Consider the following 20801-nt stretch of genomic DNA (forward strand, 5'->3'; position numbering starts at 1 on the left):
AGATTTATTAGCAAAAAAGAAAAGAAAATAACGTTAATTCCATCGAGAACGCTTTGAAATAGAAATATTTGTGAAAGTTTTTTATATTATATAATTTTTTATATAAAAAACGAAATACATAAAGAATGTTAAACATTTAATATATTTTATTGCCACTTTCAGATTTCTTTTTGGTGCTATCTTATCAGTGACTGTCCTCTAATTCGAAAGTGTATAAAATCTCAGCGATCGATTGTGTATCTTGAGGTGAAAATTACAAAAGTGGACAGGTTTACTTGATTTCGACAAATAAAATCGTAGATACTCTCATAAATTTCCTCATTTTTGTTAATTTTACCTCGTTTCAACAGATACACAATCGACTCCCTAGCACTGTGTCCCTAGTGGGTAGTGGGCCTAGTGTATTTTCATGTATCGATATATCGATGCTACCTATATCGATTGCGACCTAGTAAGTGCAGTACTCGATTATCGATGCGCGTAGCGATAGCAAACAATTTCAAAGTAGCAGCGTAGTGTTTGGTACGTTTAGGTTAGAATAGCTGTTTTCACAATTAAAAGTATTTCACGCTGATAGGACGATGTCGCGCGATCGCCACGAGACATTCGGACATTACACGCTGGCCGATGATCGAACGTAACTTCACCGGACGAAGTTACCCGTTGCACGTGCGGACGGACTGTCATGGAGTGACGGGCTCTCGAAGAGCATTGTTCGTGACCCCCTCGTCAAAACGATTCGGATTAAGGTTAAATCATTGGTGATCGCCTGTTTCAACGGTGCACGTGGACCAAACCGAGAGAAATGACCTCAAACGAAGCAGGCGTATCGCTCGGCGTCGCCCGGGAAGACGTCAACTGGCGGAAGGATATAATTTCGCAGTTACGCGAGAGGAATAGATCGCAAACCAATTGTTTCGCAGATCTCATTAGCCTACGTAAGTTTCTCGCGGCTTTATTATTAAGTTAAGTCAATTGGACACAAGTATCAATACGGGATACATCTTATTTTGGACAGAGAACTGCTCTTACGAAGCTGTGTCGTGTGCCATATGTCTTACTTGATCAGCTTTCACCTACAGCTCATTATCATCTGATTATATGTCTTATTTGCTTGTTTTCTTCCTTATTTGTTTCATCTTTTATAAAAAGTATCTATTAGCTTGTTAGTTTAGCGCTTCTGTTTATCGGTTCTGTCAGCTGAGAGCCGTTTACTTCGGTTTCATTATTTTATAAATTAATTTGATAATATTTCTATTATATTTTGCAGATAATAGGTTATTTGAAAATGCAAATACATTGCGAAATACAAATATGCAATTAACAATTGCAAATGAAACTCTTCGTCGCGAAGCGGCTAATGGTAGTATTGGCATGGGTGGCAATCCCGATCTTGAAGCTAGACTATTGAAGCAAGCGGAGGAATTAGCAATGCTACATAAGAGGAAAGGAGAGCATACGCAACAAATAGTAGATCTTAATAACAAATTGCAGGAAATGACAAAAGAACTTCAAGCAAAGGAAACTAGGTAATTTATGATATTTATCTATATATTTGTACTTAGAGGTGAAGGATCGTATATCTATTTTTGAACATTTCGAGAAACAGTTTAAAGTTTTAAATAGAGAAATGACATTTTTGTAGATATATGTAAAATAAAAGTAGCTTGATTTATTAAGTTTTTAGTGAAGTATTTTAACTGACATGTTTAATAATGTAACTGCTAATGATACGCTGTACCTAATTTAAAAATTAGGTACTATGAAAATTTTTAATGAATTTTTTTTATACATTGTATCTTAGGAACTAGTAACAATGAACATCAGATGCTTTATCATTATACAATGTAAGTTTCTGTTATATTGAAAAGTGTATTAATTCTATTTTGACAAAAACTAGAGATACGATCTTTTATCTCTAAGGTATATATATATAGATATAATTTGTTAGTTTATAAATTAATAAACTTTATAAATTTATACCATTTTTTAATTGATCCGTTTGTTCTTTCCAGCCTTGCAGAACGTTCAGAAGCTAATACTAACTTACGTTTAGAAATAACTAAATGCCTTGGTAGAGAGAAAGAATTAGAAGGGATTAATCAGATGCTCAAGGATGAACACCAAGCCTTACAACTTGCTTTTGCATCTTTAGAAGAAAAGCTTAGAAAAACACAAGTATGTCATAAAATTTTGGTTTTTATTTTCTTTTAAAAATTTATATACGCATATAATTTTGTTGTATATTGTTAAAAGAAATTGGACAACTTGTAGATACTTATTTACTTATATCACTTATTTACTATTTAATATTTATTTTTCAACTTTGTAAATTTATAGGAAGAAAATCGACAGCTGATTGAACGCTTAATAAAATATAAAGCCAGAGATGCTGAAAAGATGAATGAAGAAAATGATAACTTTTTAAGGTAAGTGTGTATATGAAACAATAATGTGTATTGTGAGTTTAAAAAGAGAACAAAAATTATCCGCGCGTATTGCCTTTTTTTATTATTAATAATGTAATTAATTTGCGAAAAGTAATGAATTCTGATTTGCAACATTAAAATCTATAAGATATTGGGCGAGTATTTTTGTAGTTATAGAATTGTTCTTATAAATCCAAGAGCAAAGTAGTATTGATTTCGGCTATTATATTATTTTAATTAAACATATGTGTTTTTTTCTTGGCTATCTTTGCATGCAACATGAAAAATATGTATAGTCTTGCATGCTAATTATGATTTTCCGTTAATTTATAATCTCGTGTAGTATAGTAAATGTATTTCTGCTTAGTTACAGCTTTTAAAGATTAACCTATTTTTCTGCATTTTAGTTGATTTGGTTCTTATGCATTTGTATGTACGTGTTATGTATTGTAGTATAGTTTTGCGTAAAGGGGTGTTTTAGTTTACTTGCAACATAATCTACTGTCTAAAATCTTTATCTTTTTTTTACACTACTTTTTTGTAGAATCTCTACTTTTTTTACTAAGTGAATGTTATTATATTACTTCTGAGAGTACATACAATCTTATTCAGTTTTAAAATATTACCTATTTTTTAACTTATTTCAGTTCCACCTTCTATGTATACAATATGCGTACGATAAATCTTTTCAAGTTTGTTCTTAAATAATTCATATTGTTATAATTAATTGAAGCAGCTAAAATGCATGTTACAGAATTTCAATTTTAAATCTATGAATTATATGTTCATTATTGTTGTGATACGTATTCCATATATTGTATAGTAAATTTTTAATCAATTAAAAAATTAATTTATATTTCTATATATAGACCATAATAAAATTCAGCAGAGAAAACTTTTGAGTATTGAATATAAATTTGTATATATTAATAATAGATTTCACATTAATAGAGTTTTTACAAGCCTATAAGCTATAGATACTATATCTAATTTGAGCTTTACAGAGTATACACAATATTCAGTCACTCTAGGGCTTTATACACAAGCACTTCACACGGCTTGACATTTTCGTTTCAGTTTTACGAGTCCAACAGCCTTTTTGATGCATACCTTGTCAAAATTTGGGTAAGTTTGACGAAATGTAGTGAACGCTTAATGCTAGCTTTGGGATGGTAATTTAACGAGGTTACAGACTATGCTGCACTTTATATCTTATGATTTATATACTATATCTGTTGGTGGCGTTTATTCTATGTAGCGTGTATATAATATATTTTTATATATTATTAAAAAAAATGAAAATTGTACAAATTTACTGAAATAAATTATTGAACAATTAAATTACTGAGCAATATAAATTTTTGTCTTTAATTCTTCGTACATCAAAATGAAAGATAAAAAGGATATAATATGAATTACTGTATTATACCTATATATATAATCATAGAAAACAAACTTGAAAAGATAATCAAATTTATATAATCTCTCTCTAGATTTACATTATTTTCTATAATATTTTTATAGAAATATTGAGATTTTCTTAATATTAGAGCAAAACTGTACAGTCTATGTACATAACAGTGTTATATCTTATAATTTATACTATTTAATAGATGTGCAAGAAAAATAAATATATATTCAAAAAATAAAATGCATATTTGTAAAATATTTAATTGAAAATTAATAAAAATTTGCATTATAAAATATTCATTCAAATAACGGATTACATAATATAATCTTTTTACATTAAGGCAATAGTGTGAAAGAGACTGCAGAATGTATCAACGTTGTTATATATATGCTTTAAGTTGCTTTGCAACTTTGTTGAATGCTAATGATATCGCATATACTTAATGTATATGTTTCTTATTACTTTATAGGAAGAGACAAGCAAAGATGCAAAAGGAATTGGAAGATGCAGCACGAGATACGCGACCTGTTAGTCCTGATCGTTTAAGCTTAAAAGAAGTTGCCGGTCTTCCGACAGCAGTGCCAACGAAAGTATCCGTAACGTTTGTACGTTGAATCTAAAATATATCATATTGTGCTATCATCATGAAAGCATTAACACCAATCCGTATCTGACATTCCTAATGACATTAAAATACGGGACTGCATGCTTTGTGTATGTATATATATATACGAATGGATTTATATTAAATATACAGGGTATATTCAATATAAATTTTACATTTATGAATTATAAGATATTATTTAATTTAATTTTTAACATACGTCTTAATTTTTATTTTAAACAAAATTATAACTTAATTTTAATTCAACGATTAGACAAACACTTTTTTCTAGATTTATTTTGATACTCGACGCTTCCTAAATATTGGATTATTTGTTTTTTTTTTACAGTCAATTACACCGTAAAGAGTGGTGTAGGTTACATGCTGTGGTTGTGACGTTTCTGTTACATGAAAGGCTGTGTATTGTATATGCTTTGCAATGTACAATTCGACATATCAATGTCTTTTTAACCAAGGTCTTAAGACCTTTGTATTTAACTAATTTATTTAACTTTATATTTACTTATAAATCAGAAAATGACTAGTTTCTTTTTTCAACTTTAGAGGAATGACATTTTTGTGTAGAATTTCAAAAATATGAATCTAACGCTTGGGATCTACCGATCGAAAAATAATCCATTAGTTTATTTAGTTATTACTGAGGCTGAATCAGATTAAAATAGGATTACTTGATTTTATTTGTACAGTTATATTAACTTATAATAATTAAGGGTTAAGTATATATATTAAAAACGTGACTTTTCTGTTTATCTATCCTTATGAAATGTATTTTTTATATGATAATGTACGTTATCACAACACATACACACATCACTACACATATATAAGAATAATATTATAGCATTGGTTAAGTTTCTCTAAAATTTTAGATACGTTTACGTAATACACAATACAGTATTGTTCGTAGAATGTAGTGTGTATGTGATTGAAGATGCATAATGTTATAACTTTTATCAAGATTCGATTAAGTACAAGTATTTTTAAAATATTACAAGATGCTTTTATTAAGACAATCGATAATCTCCAGATCTCCTGAGCCTCATTCTTTCCATCTCCCTATTCTTAATCAATTATCAGCCTCCGTAAACATGGTTTATCATCATTTTCTTTTTTATTTATTAATGTATCTATTTTTAAAGCGTTTTATTTGTACAATTATATATGAATCTTCGTATTCTTAGAATATGTTACACATATTGCGATTTTATTTCTTTCTTTAGACCATATATTCTGACATAGAATATGTATGCAGAATGATATGCAGGAGTAATCACTGCTTAAACTAGTAAATTCGAAAAATAGGAGAAACATTAAATAATATATAAATTATTGAAGTTAATTTCGCTGCAAGCTTTATTACAAGACAGTTTAAACTTACAAAGTGTGAACAAGAAGTTCTGTCATCTCCTCTGTCTCTATTTTATTTATTATATATCCAAGATGTCTTATATATATATATATATATATATATATATATATATAATGACTAATTACAAAAAAATTACATAGAATAAGTATTGAATTTCTTTTTATATTCATAAAACATCAGCTTTAAATTTTTTAACTTCAGCATATAAGGTCGCACTTAATTTCACGGTTTATAGTAGATATTCTTAATTTAATAATCAGGTATTTTCATGTTTTAATTATTCGCTAGTGAAATCGCTTGTGTGTAAAAGTATAAAAACAAGATATTTAAAATAATACAATTTATGTGTATAATTTAAGGACATTGGTTTTTAATTTGTCTTGTGATATTGTCGTGCACTGTGCGAACGAATCTATGTTAACATAACATTTATGCAATAGATTGAATGCATGGAAGATGTCTAGCAATCTCATACATCAAGTGCTTATAAACCTTACAGAGTGCCCATGAGGGAGAAGTATACGCTGTTAAATGGTCGCCTACTGATAGAATATTGGCTACTGGTGGTGCTGACAGGAAGGTGAAGCTTTGGAACATTACGAAAGGTAACTAATAAAATGGATAATAATCTATATTTTTAATTATATTATTTAAAAATTAAATTTATTAATTTTGTTTTTAAGAAAGTTCAAAATATAATATAAAATTTAGTTGAAAATTAAATTAGAATTGTTCTACAGAGATCTTGAAGAGACCTTTGCACATTGTTTATTATATTTAATAATTAAATGAAAAATGATTTAATACTAAAGGGACACAAATGATTTTATTATTTATAAAATTTTAAGATTAGGTCATTTATTTTATCGCGTTTTTTCAGTATTGAATATTTCAAATTTGGGATATGTAAAGAATAAAATTTTATTTATACTTGTAAAAGTTTAATAATGAATACGAATTGAAGATTGAGAATTTGACCAATCAGGTAATTCTGATCTTGATACGTTCTGTTCCGATTGGTCGAAGTCTAATCTCCGATTTACAATCCGCGGTATCGAACACGTAATCTGGTACAGGCTTTAGGAACGTTCGTATAGAAGGTTGATAACCGTTGCCGCGAATATGGCCGATCGCCGTGGCGAGGACGCGAGGAGGACGTAAATCGCGATTCAAAGTGTTAAAGCGGGGAAAAGAATGCGATTAGTCGAAGCATTCACGCGGGTAAACGACATCCTGAGCCGCGTAACAATCGCCAAGTATCGCGTGCGAGCGGCGGGATGACGTTCCCCGCCAAGAGTTTACCTCCCGTCGTTCTATTATTCAAATTCCCACCGGCGCGGCGCGCGCGCGGCCGCGTTTGGTTAAACATGGCGGGTGTCGTCCGTCGCGAGTTCCGCGCGCGTTTGGACGACGCGGCCTTCGCGAGGTGTTTTCGTGGATTCTCTCATATCCGCATCTGCGATTATCAAGTCCCGTTGCCTCTCTTCCATGCGGTCGTTAAAAAACGAATGATCCTGCCGAATTGAACGAGCTACGAAGGACGCGGTCGCGAATTTGCGAGAATGCGGCGCGCCGCGCCGCCGCGACGTCCAGTTTGTATCAGGTATAATAGCGCAATTACGCAATTTACGATCTAATTACAGTTTATGTGCGTAAAACTGATAGCGTTTAGCGAGTAGGATGATGTCAGAACCTTGCGCTGTAAAGAGAGAAAGAGAGCGGAAGGGAGAGACAATATAAGAAGCAAGAATGACGGAGGGGGGAAGAGGAGAGTACTAATAGAGATCTCCATTATACGATCAGCAAAGTAACTTAGGCTCGCTTGACGATGCGAACTCGTCGCAGGATAGTTTTGTCGTCCGTTAACATCCGGTATGTAATACATCCATTAAGGTTTTGTTTGAATTAAGGTTCTTGCCTGGTAAACCCGTGACGACGAATATCCTGGAGGACTGATGATACGTAATTTAATTCTCGTAATCTTCTTTTCTCCGGTGGATTTATATGATATATTTCGATGGACATAAGCGTTAATACACATATCACATTTATTTCTTGCTTGTAGGTAGAAAAAGATTTTTTGGTTTTTTGGTTTTCTCTTGATGCGCCCTGTTTGGAATCCGACTTTTCCAACGCGGCGTCTCGCCACGTCTCCGTTTCACGCGAACGACCGCGATATCACATTTTTTCAAGAGATTCCTCGCGATCCACTTAATGAAGTATATTAACGAATCAACAGGTTACTTTGCGCGTCGTTATAGTTCACCCTGCTTGCGACGCATACTAAAAGCTGGCCTGCCCGCCGCTTCGAAATCGTTTCCCCGTAACCGTAACGAAGCGCGCGATCATATATGGTATAACGCTTTCAATTGTAATCCTCCTCCTCCTCCTCTCCTCTTACAAATTAGATGAAACGTTCGTCCTTATTGTACGGGTTATATCCGCTTAGCACGAGGTCTGTTATACTCTCGATCTACACGTATTCTCTATTTCTCGGCTTTGTTCTACGCGCTTCTTCATTGCTCTCATCTGCTTCTGTCTCTACATTCTCTCTTTCTCTTTCTCTGCCTGCTTTGAGGTGCTTATAACTTGCTCCTTTCGGATTGCAGCGCGGCTTGCTCGCTGCCAATTAAGCCGTCAGGGCATAAATTTAATTAGTCATATTCAGAGAATAATGTATGGTATAGGCGAAGGGGAGAAAGAGAGGCAGGTACTGATGTGAGAGTGAAACGGCCGTGCAACGGGGAGCGAAGTTAATTGATGTGACACGTAAACCCGAAGAATTAAACTCAAACATCGTTACGTAATGGTATGATAACGTGACCGCGCGAACATTCTGTTGCAGGTACGTCGGAAAGTAAGGGCATCCTCGTTGGCAGCAACGCCGGTGTGATGTCGGTGGACTTCGATTCGACAGGCACCCTTATTCTTGGAGCATCCAACGATTATGCGAGCCGCGTTTGGACCGTCAGTGATCTTCGCTTAAAGGTAAGTTTTTACATCCATTGTCCAATCTATTGTGTGCCTTTAACGCACACCTCCGAAAACTTAAAGAGCCGTTAAAGCATGGCCAAAAGGATATCGAAAGATTTGTAGGAGATGTAACATATTTTAGGAGATTTCGTATTTCCTTTTCGTGTTTCTTTCTGCGTGAATGTATAACGTTGGAATAACATCGCGATACAGAGTTATGATGCTCAATTGAACTGCAGGACTTTGTTTCGATACTATATAACGATTATTCGAATTATATTACAGAACTGAAGAGTTCTGTTATATAATTGGCGTATGTACACTCCGTCTAATAATTAAGAAATAAAAAAAATTGTCTAAAAAAAAATAAGCAAATTTTAAGCTGTAACTTTATTTAAAAAAAAAAAAAGGGAATTTAAATCTAAAACAAAGATTTTTGAAGCTTGAAATTTCTACTTTTAAAAGGTTACAGCTGTTTTTCATTTTTTTTCGATTATGGAATTATGGTCATTTTAACGTACAGAAAACTACGAGCTCGACACACACACGAAATGGGAAATTTTTTATCACTATAATGGGCGTGTCACGAGCATAAGGACTTGATAAATTTTTTCATTTTTTTAAAGCGTGAAATTTTCTTTACTAAACCTTTTTTTTAGATTTTTATTTCAATTTTTTTAACAAGTTGTCGAGAATAGAAAAATAACTAGGCATTTTTTGACTTTGCTCGTCCATAACTTTGTTAAAAATCGTACAACAATTTCAAGAATGGATTCTTAGTCTTTATCTTTGCTTTATAATACGATGTAATGATCGATTGTAAAAAAAGAATGAGTTAAAAAAAATTAGCCGTTATACCGTACTGTAGAATAAAGATTCGGCTTTAAGAATTTATTCTTAGAATTGCTATACAATGTTTTTCAACGGAGTTATGAACGATCAAAGTTAAAATGTTAATTTTTTCTTCAATTCTCGACAACTCAATAAGAAAAAATCGAAATCAAAATTAAAAAAAAAAGGTTTTGTAGGGAAAACTTCAGGCTGTGACATGAAAAAGTCACAAAATTTTTTCAGGTCTTTTTTGTTCACGTGGTACACCCATCAAGTAACAAGAAAATTTCTCATTTTTTCGAGCTCGTCGTTTTTGCACGTTAAAAAAAATTACCATAATTGAAGAAAGTAAAAAAACAACTGTGACTTTTTAAAAGTAAAGATTTCAAGATTTAAAACTTTTTTTTTAGATTTGAATTCTCGGAGTTTAAAATAAAATGACAACTATTAAAAATTTGCTTATTTTTTAGACAATTTTTCTTGATCCCTTAATTATTTGGAGGGGCGTATAGAATTTTATGTAATGAATAAAAAGCGGCGAAAAGAAGAAAAAGAGACCAATGCTATAAAAATTTATTGCAGGCTAACAGCGTCAATAAATTGAAACAAGTCAATAAATTGACTTCTGCATTTCTATCAGAATATTTGCAGAATACTTTTAGTTAGAAATTTGTAAAAAATTTTACATGACGCGAAACAATTCAAATTTAAAATACAACGTGCATGTTTGCAATATTTAAATTTTTATCACTAAAAGATGTATTTTTAATATTTGCTGGGTGTGTCGAAATGCGATAAGTGACATAAAGGCAGGAATCGATTATTAAGAATAAAATGAGAGTTTTTAATAAATATATTGTTCTTCTATTTTTCGTATGCAAAATACATCGTTTTTTGTCTATTATTGGTTAATATTGATGACTGTTTTCAAGGCTTAAAATTCCTAACTTTTGTTTACCACTCAAATGCATTGTTGCTCGTTCGTAATTATACCACGGTTCTATGAATACTCGCGAAAAGCCGAATGTATTACGGAATTAGCGGCTCCATCCCCCTTTCACAGAGAGATGGGACGCTCCGCGTCCGATATTCGAACGAAATATTGAAAATTTATCTGGCAGCGTTGAGTTTGCAATTTTTTTTTAATCCGCAGTACAGACGTAGAAATTATGGGGAAAGTCGTAAATAAAACGATGTTGACGACAAAGAGACTATCTGAAACATGTTTTCCTCTTATTTTTTTTACAAATGCTATAATTACGCGGTATATTTTATCAGATTTATTAACAAGTTAGATAGAAATATGCAGTAATTATGGAATTTTTATATTCATTGTAAATTAGTATAAACTGATGGTGTTCTAAAAAAGAACTTGGGTCGGTTGTGTGTTTTTTTTTATATTTTATTTTATTTACCGTACAAAATAATTTTACATGTATTTTTTTTAATTAAATAATTTTGTTAAAAATAATTCTGAAAAAATTGAAAACAGCACCGGAACGTATTTTTGATATTTATTTGCAATAATTTGTTCTTTTAATCAACCGGGTGTTAGACCGTAGACCGTACCTATGACTATAGTCAATCAAGCTTTCATACTATATTGCGCGAAGTACAAAAAGAAGTTACATTAAGATGGAACAAATGGCCTAACAACTGCAGTAATGAGACGCGCTCGTCTCTCGTCTCTCGTGAAAACCTGATTGGCCGTATGGACGTGTCCCAGGAAGTGCATAAAGGGATGTCTCGCAAAACATGCATTAAATTACAGGTCTGTTCCGTTGGCGAGACAGCCCGTGAATCTATCCGGCAGTAGAATATGAAATTTATCGTCACCTTCTTCCCTCGCGATCTATTACCGTGCGACTCATGTAAATCCACGACGTTGGCGCGATCGTAAAGCTAATGACAATCCACAAAAAGTCAGTCGGAACCGAATTGCTTCGTGGACTTTACTGCAGATCGTTACTTCTGTTCATACATAATATTAGATCTATATACGTTTCGAAAGGCGATCCCTTTCCCATCTTTTTGACCCCGCTGTCTAAATTTCGCTCGTTCTTGTACGCTTCTCTCATTATCACTTCCGCACCCTATCTGCTATTTTGGAAATATGTTCTTGAAAAATTGTGACGCGAGAGAGTAAATGGTCGTTCATTCCCAGGAGCGTCCAGGAATGTTCGATGTTCGTGAATATTGAATTCCATGTTTTTAGCAGTATTCTCAATAATATGAGATAATTAATAATAATTTTTGTGATTTTTAAGCAATTTTCGTGGTGTATTCGTACACAGATTATTCGAAATTATATTTTTGTTTGTTATTCTTTACGCTGCGGTGCATTCTCATTTCGATTCTCACGCTGCGATTCAAATAATAGATTAACTATTAGATTAAAATAATTTTTAAACTCAAGGATTATTATTTATAAATCGATTCTTATACTTACGTAATATCCGTCAATCTTTTATCAATTTCTCCTTGGAGAATATATACGTTCATCTCAATCACTTCACAATTATGCGCGATCAATAAATGGTATAAATGTTTTTATTTTTAAATATTTTTATAATATTCCGAGATTTTAACAGTTAGAAATGGCCAGTTTAAAGTTTCTCAACGATTTGATACGAAAAACAGTAAACTATAGAAGCTTTATAGCTAGACGATGCGTGTCAAATGTGACGATCGAAGTTTAGCATACGACAGTAAATGCTTGATCACTACTAATGTACGCTGTTTCCTTTGATCTGCGTCCGAAGCCGGGCTCTCTCGTGTGTAAGAACTTAAGTACATGGGTCTGTCGATATAGTCGGCGGCATATACACTCCTCCATACACGCGCGCGCGGTCGTGTATGGAGGAGTAATCAGGGATGATCGATCGCGATGAAAACTTTGAGTCCCACGCCGTACGTATGTCCCGACCTGCGCACCTCGTTACTTTGATAGGATTGTCAGAGTGTCGTACTGACGTAACCTGATTAAACGCTGGGAGCAACCGGCGATGATTGTCGGTGAAGTCGACGGGAATCGACGGACGGGGGAGAAGCTTCTGCTTCTCGCAACTGCAGTTCTCGCGACTCCTCCAGATGGAACTCAACGGTACTTTGATTTGTGCCGTGTATAATACCGAATCAGCTGGCTTGGTTTTATCGCAGGTATTGCTCTTACAAACGATTCGTAGAAGTCATATCGACGTCTAATCGATTCGCCGCGATGCGTTTGCAGAGACACATATAAGTGTAACTGCATGATCGTCGCGAGCGAACGCGAATTAATATAATACCGCGCGAGCATCTCAAGTCTCCGCCGTTTCCTCGTCGCGGTTTCGACATCGGAGATAATTTCTCTCCTCGGTGCAATTACACCGCGCATTCACGTTAGATCACGTGACAAGATTCGGCGAAGACGCTCGCTGTGGTTCGCGAGGAAGCATATGGAGCGAGATTGGGCTGATAGTCTGCTCCGTACCAGCCACGCAATTCCATTACATCCTCGACGCGTCCCGCATCGTTCCCCGACGTCTCGTTGTACAAGTTGCCGCGCGCGCGCGCGTTCAGCCTTCAGCAGTAATATCGCCGTTTACAGGCGCTGCGGTTTATCGGCGGAATACAATATGTAATGTATTCGCGCGCGAGCATACGTGAACCGCGCGGCTGGGCGTATCGCTCGCGTATCGTCGAGCGTGCTAGACGCGATTATTCGTCGCGTCGAGAAATCGTATAGCTGCCGCCGTTTCGCGCGCGCGATCCCGCGTGCGTTGTTCCGTCCAATCGACCGGATCCTTCTCTCACCGGTCTCGCGTTTCCCTGCGCGTCACGTTCTTGCTCGCTTTTTCGCGCGCCGTTCGTGAAACAGCCTCGCCGGGAGTCTACTGAACGGCGGCAGTTTCATTCCGAAGATTGGTGGCCAATGGCGCGTAAACTCACGCGGGAAACAACACGCGGTCGCTGAGGGATTCGAGACCATAACCAGTCTGTAGGTTATTCAGGCTGAGAGGTGCGAGAGCCCAACCAATTTGATGTTTATTCTCAAGTGCTTCGTTTCGAGAGAACGCAACAACATCTGTCGATCTTAACGAAATGCGGTTTTTCCCCCCGCGAGTCTCCGCCGTTGCGGTATCCGCGACTTGTGTCCACGGGGGATCATCCAATGTATCTTTTTACGGATAGGTATATTAATCCTGCGTTTCACACGATATGAAACCCGCGTAAGATTGTTATCGAAGTAAATTCTAGAGAGATAGAATGTGAGTTTTTGTTATTTATAACGTTATCATTATCTTTTTCAAATTTTCAACTAATAAAATACATTTAGTTGTTTTATGTAGGAGAAAAGCAAATTGTTGTATCCTGTGAGAGTGCAACGTGCCAAATCGTTTTGGCACGGACTTAATAATTATTTCAGGAACGAGAAGAAACATTTTAATGAAACAATTCTCTTTGGGCTGATATACATTAATATTATATGCAATATTACACCTATAATGATAAACATATATTATTACTACCTAGATTATCATATTATTAACGTAAAGACCCTTCGTATCATAATATACCAAGTAGGTTTGTAATCTATTTACGTGGTTTAAGTAAAGTGGTGAGAATTTCGAGCCTTAATAATTCCAGGGCGGTAAGAGGTATTAATGCCAGATTATCATCGATCATGAAAAATGCATTACCCCATTGAGGAAAACTCGAGAGACATTGCCAGGGAGAATGGTTGCGAGATTCTTTCCTCTCGTTTTATCTTTCTCTTCATTGTTCTTTTTCAGGAGACGACATCTATACACTTTCTAAATTTTATATTTTTCGCTAGACCCCATTGTTTGCTGCCGCGCCGCCAGCGAGGAAACGACGCGTTAAACGAATATTGATGGTATTGGTGGGTACCTGGCCAGAACGATAGTAGACTCTATTCCGCGGCGGTGGGGTTTCCCCGCGTGTGCCGCCACTTCTATCGATTCGCCGCCGGTGTCTGCCGGTGGTTTCCTGGTCGTCTAACATTGGCGAACCGTCATACTTCCTCCAGCGCGACTCCAATCTACTCGTAAGAGACGTAATCGCTCGTACTTTCCGTCTTCCGCGGCGTCTTCGTGCTCCTCATTACACGGTACCCGTCTTGTCTTAATCTTGACTAATGAGTAACAAGCGACGCTGACGACGACGACCGAGTCCGATGCTCCGTAAATCGAATAACCGACAGAGAGAAAAGGGAAGACGCTTTAATTGCTGTACTTCAGTTAATTCGATCGAGTCTTCCTTTCCGGAAGTTGTAGCATTCTTCGTGAACGACATCGAGATCCTTTTAGACCTGGGCTCGACTGTACGATGTTTCATTTAATAATATATAATGTCAGAAGTAACTAGAATTGTTCATTTAAACAATATTGAATTGTTTTTTAAATACTCAATATCATTATTCTGCTTTTTAATGCATCGGTAATTGAATATTGCAGTCTCAACCTAGAAATCATTAATTGTTTTCTTTGATGGCTGCAGTTTAATCAGATATGCTGAGTAACAGAATAATGTAATTTTGAAATGTATATCGTAGTTTTTTTTTTGTTGGCTTGCTCATAAATATTTCTTGTGATCTCAGTAAAATTGCCATTATATTATATTATAATAGCTAATTATTTCATTATAATGACGTGAATATCGTTTCTTTGTAAAGCGTCGATTTCCTCTTTCATCGCTACCCTTGCTCTTCCTGTAGTTGTGCGCTCATCTCGTTTTAATCTTAGACGTCTTAGAGAGTCACGACTGTGCCTCCATTATCTAATCTGGTTGAGTTTCAATTACGCGCGTCGAGATTTCACTGTTTATGAAACGCAGATTATACGTTTTGTGCGGCATTTATGGCGGGAATATAATGCGTGATAAGCTTCATGAAAATTTATTCCCGTATGGTTAAGGGGACACGATGCGCCGAGGATTTATCAATTTCAATGTGCAACGTCGCTCACGAGACGTTGGGACGGGCCGCTTAATTGCGGACTTCTTGACGTCCGATCAAAGGAAAAAGAAGGGGGGAGTATCTCTTGGCGCTCTCATGACGACTCTAATAATCAGGCTGTACGACCGGGTCTGAAACGTTAATTCAGAAAACGCCGAGGCGTTTTCAGGCGTCGTCCAATAGGGTAATTTCAGGGTAACACAGTGGGCAGCGGGCACTCTACGCTGGTAGCCCTCTCCGTTCAAAGGCATTACTTTCATGCCGACCCCCAGTAATTACCTTGCGAAATTACCGCATTTACATCCCTAATAGGAATAGGTGGATACAGATAGGTATGCCAGGTATGCCGCAGGAATATCCTGCGCGGAAGGGGGAAAAAAGCACGGAAATTAACCTGAACCACCGCTGCGCCGCGCCGCGCGCTGTCCTTGCACGAGGGCGATCTGGTACGGAACGTCTCGGCGCGCTTCTTCTTTTCCGCTGAACTCCCTTTTTTCTTGCCGTGCCCGCTCGCAGTCAGGGTGGAGAGAAGCGGCGCGGCGGCGGCCGACTATCAATTTTATCGAATTAAGACCGGATCGAGCGTAACGCCTATTAGCTCGTACCCGCGGTATCGTGCGCAGCATCCGCGCGGCAAGAGAGTGGCTTCGCCTTCGTTTCTCATTTGCCCTCCGCTCCAGTTGTTATTCGAACACGTATTGAGAAGCGAGTTTATTTTCCCCGACATTATTTTCGCGTTTAATAAACATCTCAGGAATGATATACCGAGTGTACAGCCTGTGTATTTTTGTTTTATTAACATAGCTTTAGAACGGCGTTGCAAATTAAAGCGGATATTTTTTTTACAATTTGAATCGTATATAACTCTGTAAATTTTTACACGTGAGATTTTATTCCATGAAATATATATATTTTTTTTAGTAATTGCGACACAATGTAACGTAAAGTTAAATTGTTTGATATTTATATGCTTGTCGCCGCGTATCCTCGGCTCGTATGCAAAATAGTTTAAAGCATAAAGACGGGACATATTTATATGGAGGACAGATTGCATCATCCGCGTTATAAATTTACGCTAGACAGGAAAGACAGTAATTATTTGTTCTTGCAAAGTTTGATTAGCTCGATAATGTTAGCCTGATACAAGTGATATATTGGCGCACACGATGTTGGGAAATTGCTTACCGTCGACATTTCCTGAGAGTGCTTGATCGGTTGACTCTCCCTGTCCCATTAGAGGGCGTGTAAACCACCTTACCGTATATTATATCGCGCATACGCTGATATCTTACACATGTCTCGTGTCATGAGTGATAAAGGAAGAATAGCATTCGCTTGCTTGCTTATTTCGCGTATCACGCAACATTATTTTCCAATATTCATAAATGTCACTAAGAAATAAGGAATATCGATTTGATCACATTAATGTTTTATATCTGAACTTCTAGAGTTACTATAAACGTCGCGGATTTTCTTGTAATTGTACATCGCTTGACAAATTTGAACTTCTTCTGTCTGAGTGAAAGTTTGATTAGCTCAATCCCTTACTGTATTCAGGATTAAATTTAAAGTTTTATATACATATATATTATATTGAGTATATGAAGTAGAATTTTATAAAATAACTCAAGGGAAAGATTTTATTATTTGCTCTTAGCTGCGATGTTTAATTCGTGTAAAGAACAAAGAGAGAACCGTTTATTCGCAATTATATTTTTGTAATTTGCAAATATCGATATCTCGTTGAATTATATACATATATATATCTATATATTTTCAAGGTTCAGTACGTATTTATTTCTATACGAGTATGTACAGACATTATCATAATCGAACCAAATTACGTACCAAATTTACATCCAAAAATGTTGCAACTCCCGTGTTATTCGCTCGCGTAAACGTTTTGGCGACAAGCCAGACCGCTGCTAACGAAATCGGTACGTTTATCCCGAACAATGTACGTGCTGCGGCGAACAACCTGTAGATATTTGGTGAACCAGTCGCAATGTCAGGAACGCATGCCGAGAATCACGCTCAAGCACGCTGAAACGAGTGGCATTTTTTAAAATCCTGGAAGCGAGAATTTGTCGTTGCGACGTCCGGCGTTTTAAGTGTACTTTTTCACTGGCAGACGCACAGCTATATAGGTATACACATAGATACACACATACACACGCATACAAGAAATACGTATAAATACATATATACCTTATATACCGTATATATACCTTACGATATATAAGGATCGAGATCGAGCGCACTTTACATTTTTTTTGCGCTTCTCGCTGCTGCTTCTCTGTTCTTCATGCGAAAACTTTTGGCTCTGAAAGTGCGAAGAGCCATGCTACCGGGTTGAAGCTAATTAGTATTTATGCCAGTTTTCAAAAGTACTCCCGTATCTTTCTTTTATCACGTTAAAGTGCATCTTAAAGTGGCATAATGTGGACAACTGCGAGCGTAAAATGCACCCGAAAGCTCCGAGCACACACCTCGACGATGTATACGCTCCCGAGTAATGCGTATTTGTAGCATTGTATAAGAAAAGCGCCCTAGAGTCGCTAGCGTGCATGTCACTAGTGCGATGCATATTTGTGGGCACTGTCGTTGCCGGTGACCGCACGTTCATATAGAAGGCGCTGTATATGTGTCTTCTGTGTCCTATATCGATCAGGTGCTAATTAGAAATTAATGCCCGCACTAGACTTGAATAGCTTTGATGGTGAAATGTAGCTGATCGCAATTCGCTGATGCCAATGATTGTCGGTTACGCGGTTTACGATCAAACGCGAAACTCTCTAATTACATTCTCACGTGACATAATTATGTACACGTGATTGTGTGTGTGGTTAACAATAAATTGGATACGTGCTTTCTTCGCGAGTACTTTTCTTTTTTAGAATTATATTTTAGTACTTGTTATCTTATCTTATACATTGGAGACAAATATTAAAAACTTGTATCTTTATTGTTCGGTTGATTATCTTGCACATATCTATTGTACAATATGATATATAATACAAATATCGTGAAATTATCGATCAATTATGCTCGTTTGTGCGCGATCTATACGAAGGATATTCGTCAGATTTATTATAATTTTAATTAAACGTTCTTGTATTATCGAGAATAATCAAGATAATTTCGAACGACTCCGAACGTCTATCTTTGAAGTTCTTTCTGTTGGTCATTTAATTTTGCCCATTTTTCTTCGACGAAATAACGAGGGAAAAAAGATAGAAGGGAGGTTGGTTCTTTAGACACGCTCCAATTACGATGTCCAGAGCTTTTGAAAAGAGATTATATTATAGATATAACACAATGGACTACTTCTGATCTAAATCGGATTTAGTTTAATTTAAGACTCCATTCTCCGGAGCTTTGCCCACTCGCGTGCCCTGACCACGTAAATGCACTCGCTGGCTGCAGGTTAAAACGCGTCGCGAATCTTGTACGTAGCTTCTCGTTGCGGATAAAAGCGAAAGGGTGAAATCGACTGGAAAGCACAAGGCTTTTACACTTTTGACTTTAACCGCTGTACCGTGCTCTCATTGGATTGCTTTCAAGCATTGTGCATACTAGGTATAACACACTGTTCATGCCCGATCTCATGCCTGATATTATACATCCGCACGAGACGTTTTAGCGCTTTGCAATGTGCTCTTTTCAACAAACCACTGGATATAGAAGAAACTAAAACCTTTGTGACACTTCTGGCTTTAAAACACACGATCCGTGTACATTCCGCGACTGTATTTATAGTGGCGTTTTTAACCCTTAAACAACGTATATACGTTTTTTTGGGAACTTGACGGTGTATACGTGCGGGTCACGTTCAACGTTATTTTTCCTTACCTTAAAGTATTCTAAAAAATCTAAAAAAAAATCATGAAACATCTGTCTACGTTGTAGTTGACGATTTTATAATCATTTTGATATATATAAACATCGTTTATTTAATATCTTCTAACAGGCTCTTGCAAGTTTTACAGTTACGAGTAGATATCACTTTGGTTCGGATGCCGTAGACCCACGTATACACGTTAAGAGTTAACAATGAACATGAATGCATGTATCAATAAAAATGCATGTAAGATATACGACGGTCGTAGTCCCCGACCTGACAGAGCAGGATACGCCAAAGCTTGTGCGTTACTTACGTCCACGACTACGATTGTCATATGTGCTTTGGCCCTAACACTGATACTGAGATAATCAGCAAATTTCAGTTTTTGAGCGAATTATTTTAATGAACAATTGTTACTTGGAATTATAACATCGAGACGACCTCACCGAGATATTTTTCCAGCTTTCCATTTTGTACAAATGCCGACGCGCGGAAAAGGGCAAATTGTGCATGAAACTATTTTCGATCTCGTGTCGATTCAGATCTAATGAACCGTCGATGTTGGCTCGTGGTATCTATCGCGTGCGCGTTGGAAAACTTCTTGGGAGGAATTTAATTAATGGGGACACGGTTTGTATGATGTTATTCGAGATGCCGGTCGACCACTGCCTTTCTCCCCTTCTCTACTTTAGATATGAACTGAATTTAAATTAAAAGTCGAGAACTTTTAGCGGACGATTTCAACACACTAGACTGAATCCTGAGCTAATTAAATTCGGAGTTTGACATTAAATTCTGCGTTTGTGGTTGCGTTATATTTGTGACTTTAGTATAATTCTGACAAATATAGCGCACATTTTTCTATTAAAAATAATAATCTTATATTTTTTACAAGATCAAAATTTATTTATACATATATGCGCGTATATAAAAGATGCGGAGGAAAAAGGTATATTCGACGTCGAACTCTCTTTGTAAGAAAATTGCCATGGACTATATCTACATAACATCTCTGAGATATTACAGTCGTAGTTATTGGCTAAAAGGTTTGTAACCATGCAAATAAATTATTTGCAGAGCCGAAAATAAAAAAATAGTATTATTAATGCTGAAATATAATATATATCGTACACTTTATCAAATGAGAGTTTAATTGTATTTATGATTTAAGTAATGTTTATTACTAATTGTCAGTTAATTTATATACTTTATATTATATTTATTCTTTTTATATTATATATAACACGTACGCGTGTAAACGACGTGTCTCTGACCTTTTACATTTAATGTCAAAACGTGACTGAGTTGTACGTATTATATAAATATTTCCGTACATTTAACGTAAACACGGATTGAGAAT

The 20801-nt window shown here is 35.9% G+C and overlaps 1 protein-coding gene across 8 annotated transcripts in view; it reads left to right on the plus strand.

Moving 5' to 3' along the window:
- The first annotated feature begins 482 nt into the window (after positions 1-482).
- Positions 483-20801, plus strand: part of Atg16 (Autophagy-related 16) — a 221586-nt gene continuing 201267 nt past the window's right edge. For 6 of the 8 annotated variants that reach the window (XR_013258681.1, XM_077416792.1, XM_077416793.1 and 3 more), the window contains exons 1-8: positions 483-938; positions 1271-1529; positions 2016-2178; positions 2341-2429; positions 3507-3554; positions 4310-4445; positions 6334-6439; positions 8680-8822. Coding sequence is in view for 7 of the 8 variants with exons in the window: in XM_077416792.1 (XP_077272918.1) it covers positions 806-938; positions 1271-1529; positions 2016-2178; positions 2341-2429; positions 3507-3554; positions 4310-4445; positions 6334-6439; positions 8680-8822 (1077 nt within the window). In the remaining variant the exon portion in view is untranslated. Of the gene's footprint in view, positions 939-1270; positions 1530-2015; positions 2179-2340; positions 2430-3506; positions 3555-4309; positions 4446-6333; positions 6440-8679; positions 8823-10220; positions 10369-20801 lie in introns of those variants that run through there. The other 2 variants (XM_077416789.1, XM_077416790.1) reach the window with 2 other exon arrangements.

Source organism: Temnothorax americanus, unplaced genomic scaffold (genome assembly GCF_048541705.1).
Source record: "Temnothorax americanus isolate GAGA-0224 unplaced genomic scaffold, ASM4854170v1 Scaffold45, whole genome shotgun sequence".
Taxonomy (NCBI): Eukaryota; Metazoa; Arthropoda; class Insecta; order Hymenoptera; family Formicidae; genus Temnothorax; species Temnothorax americanus.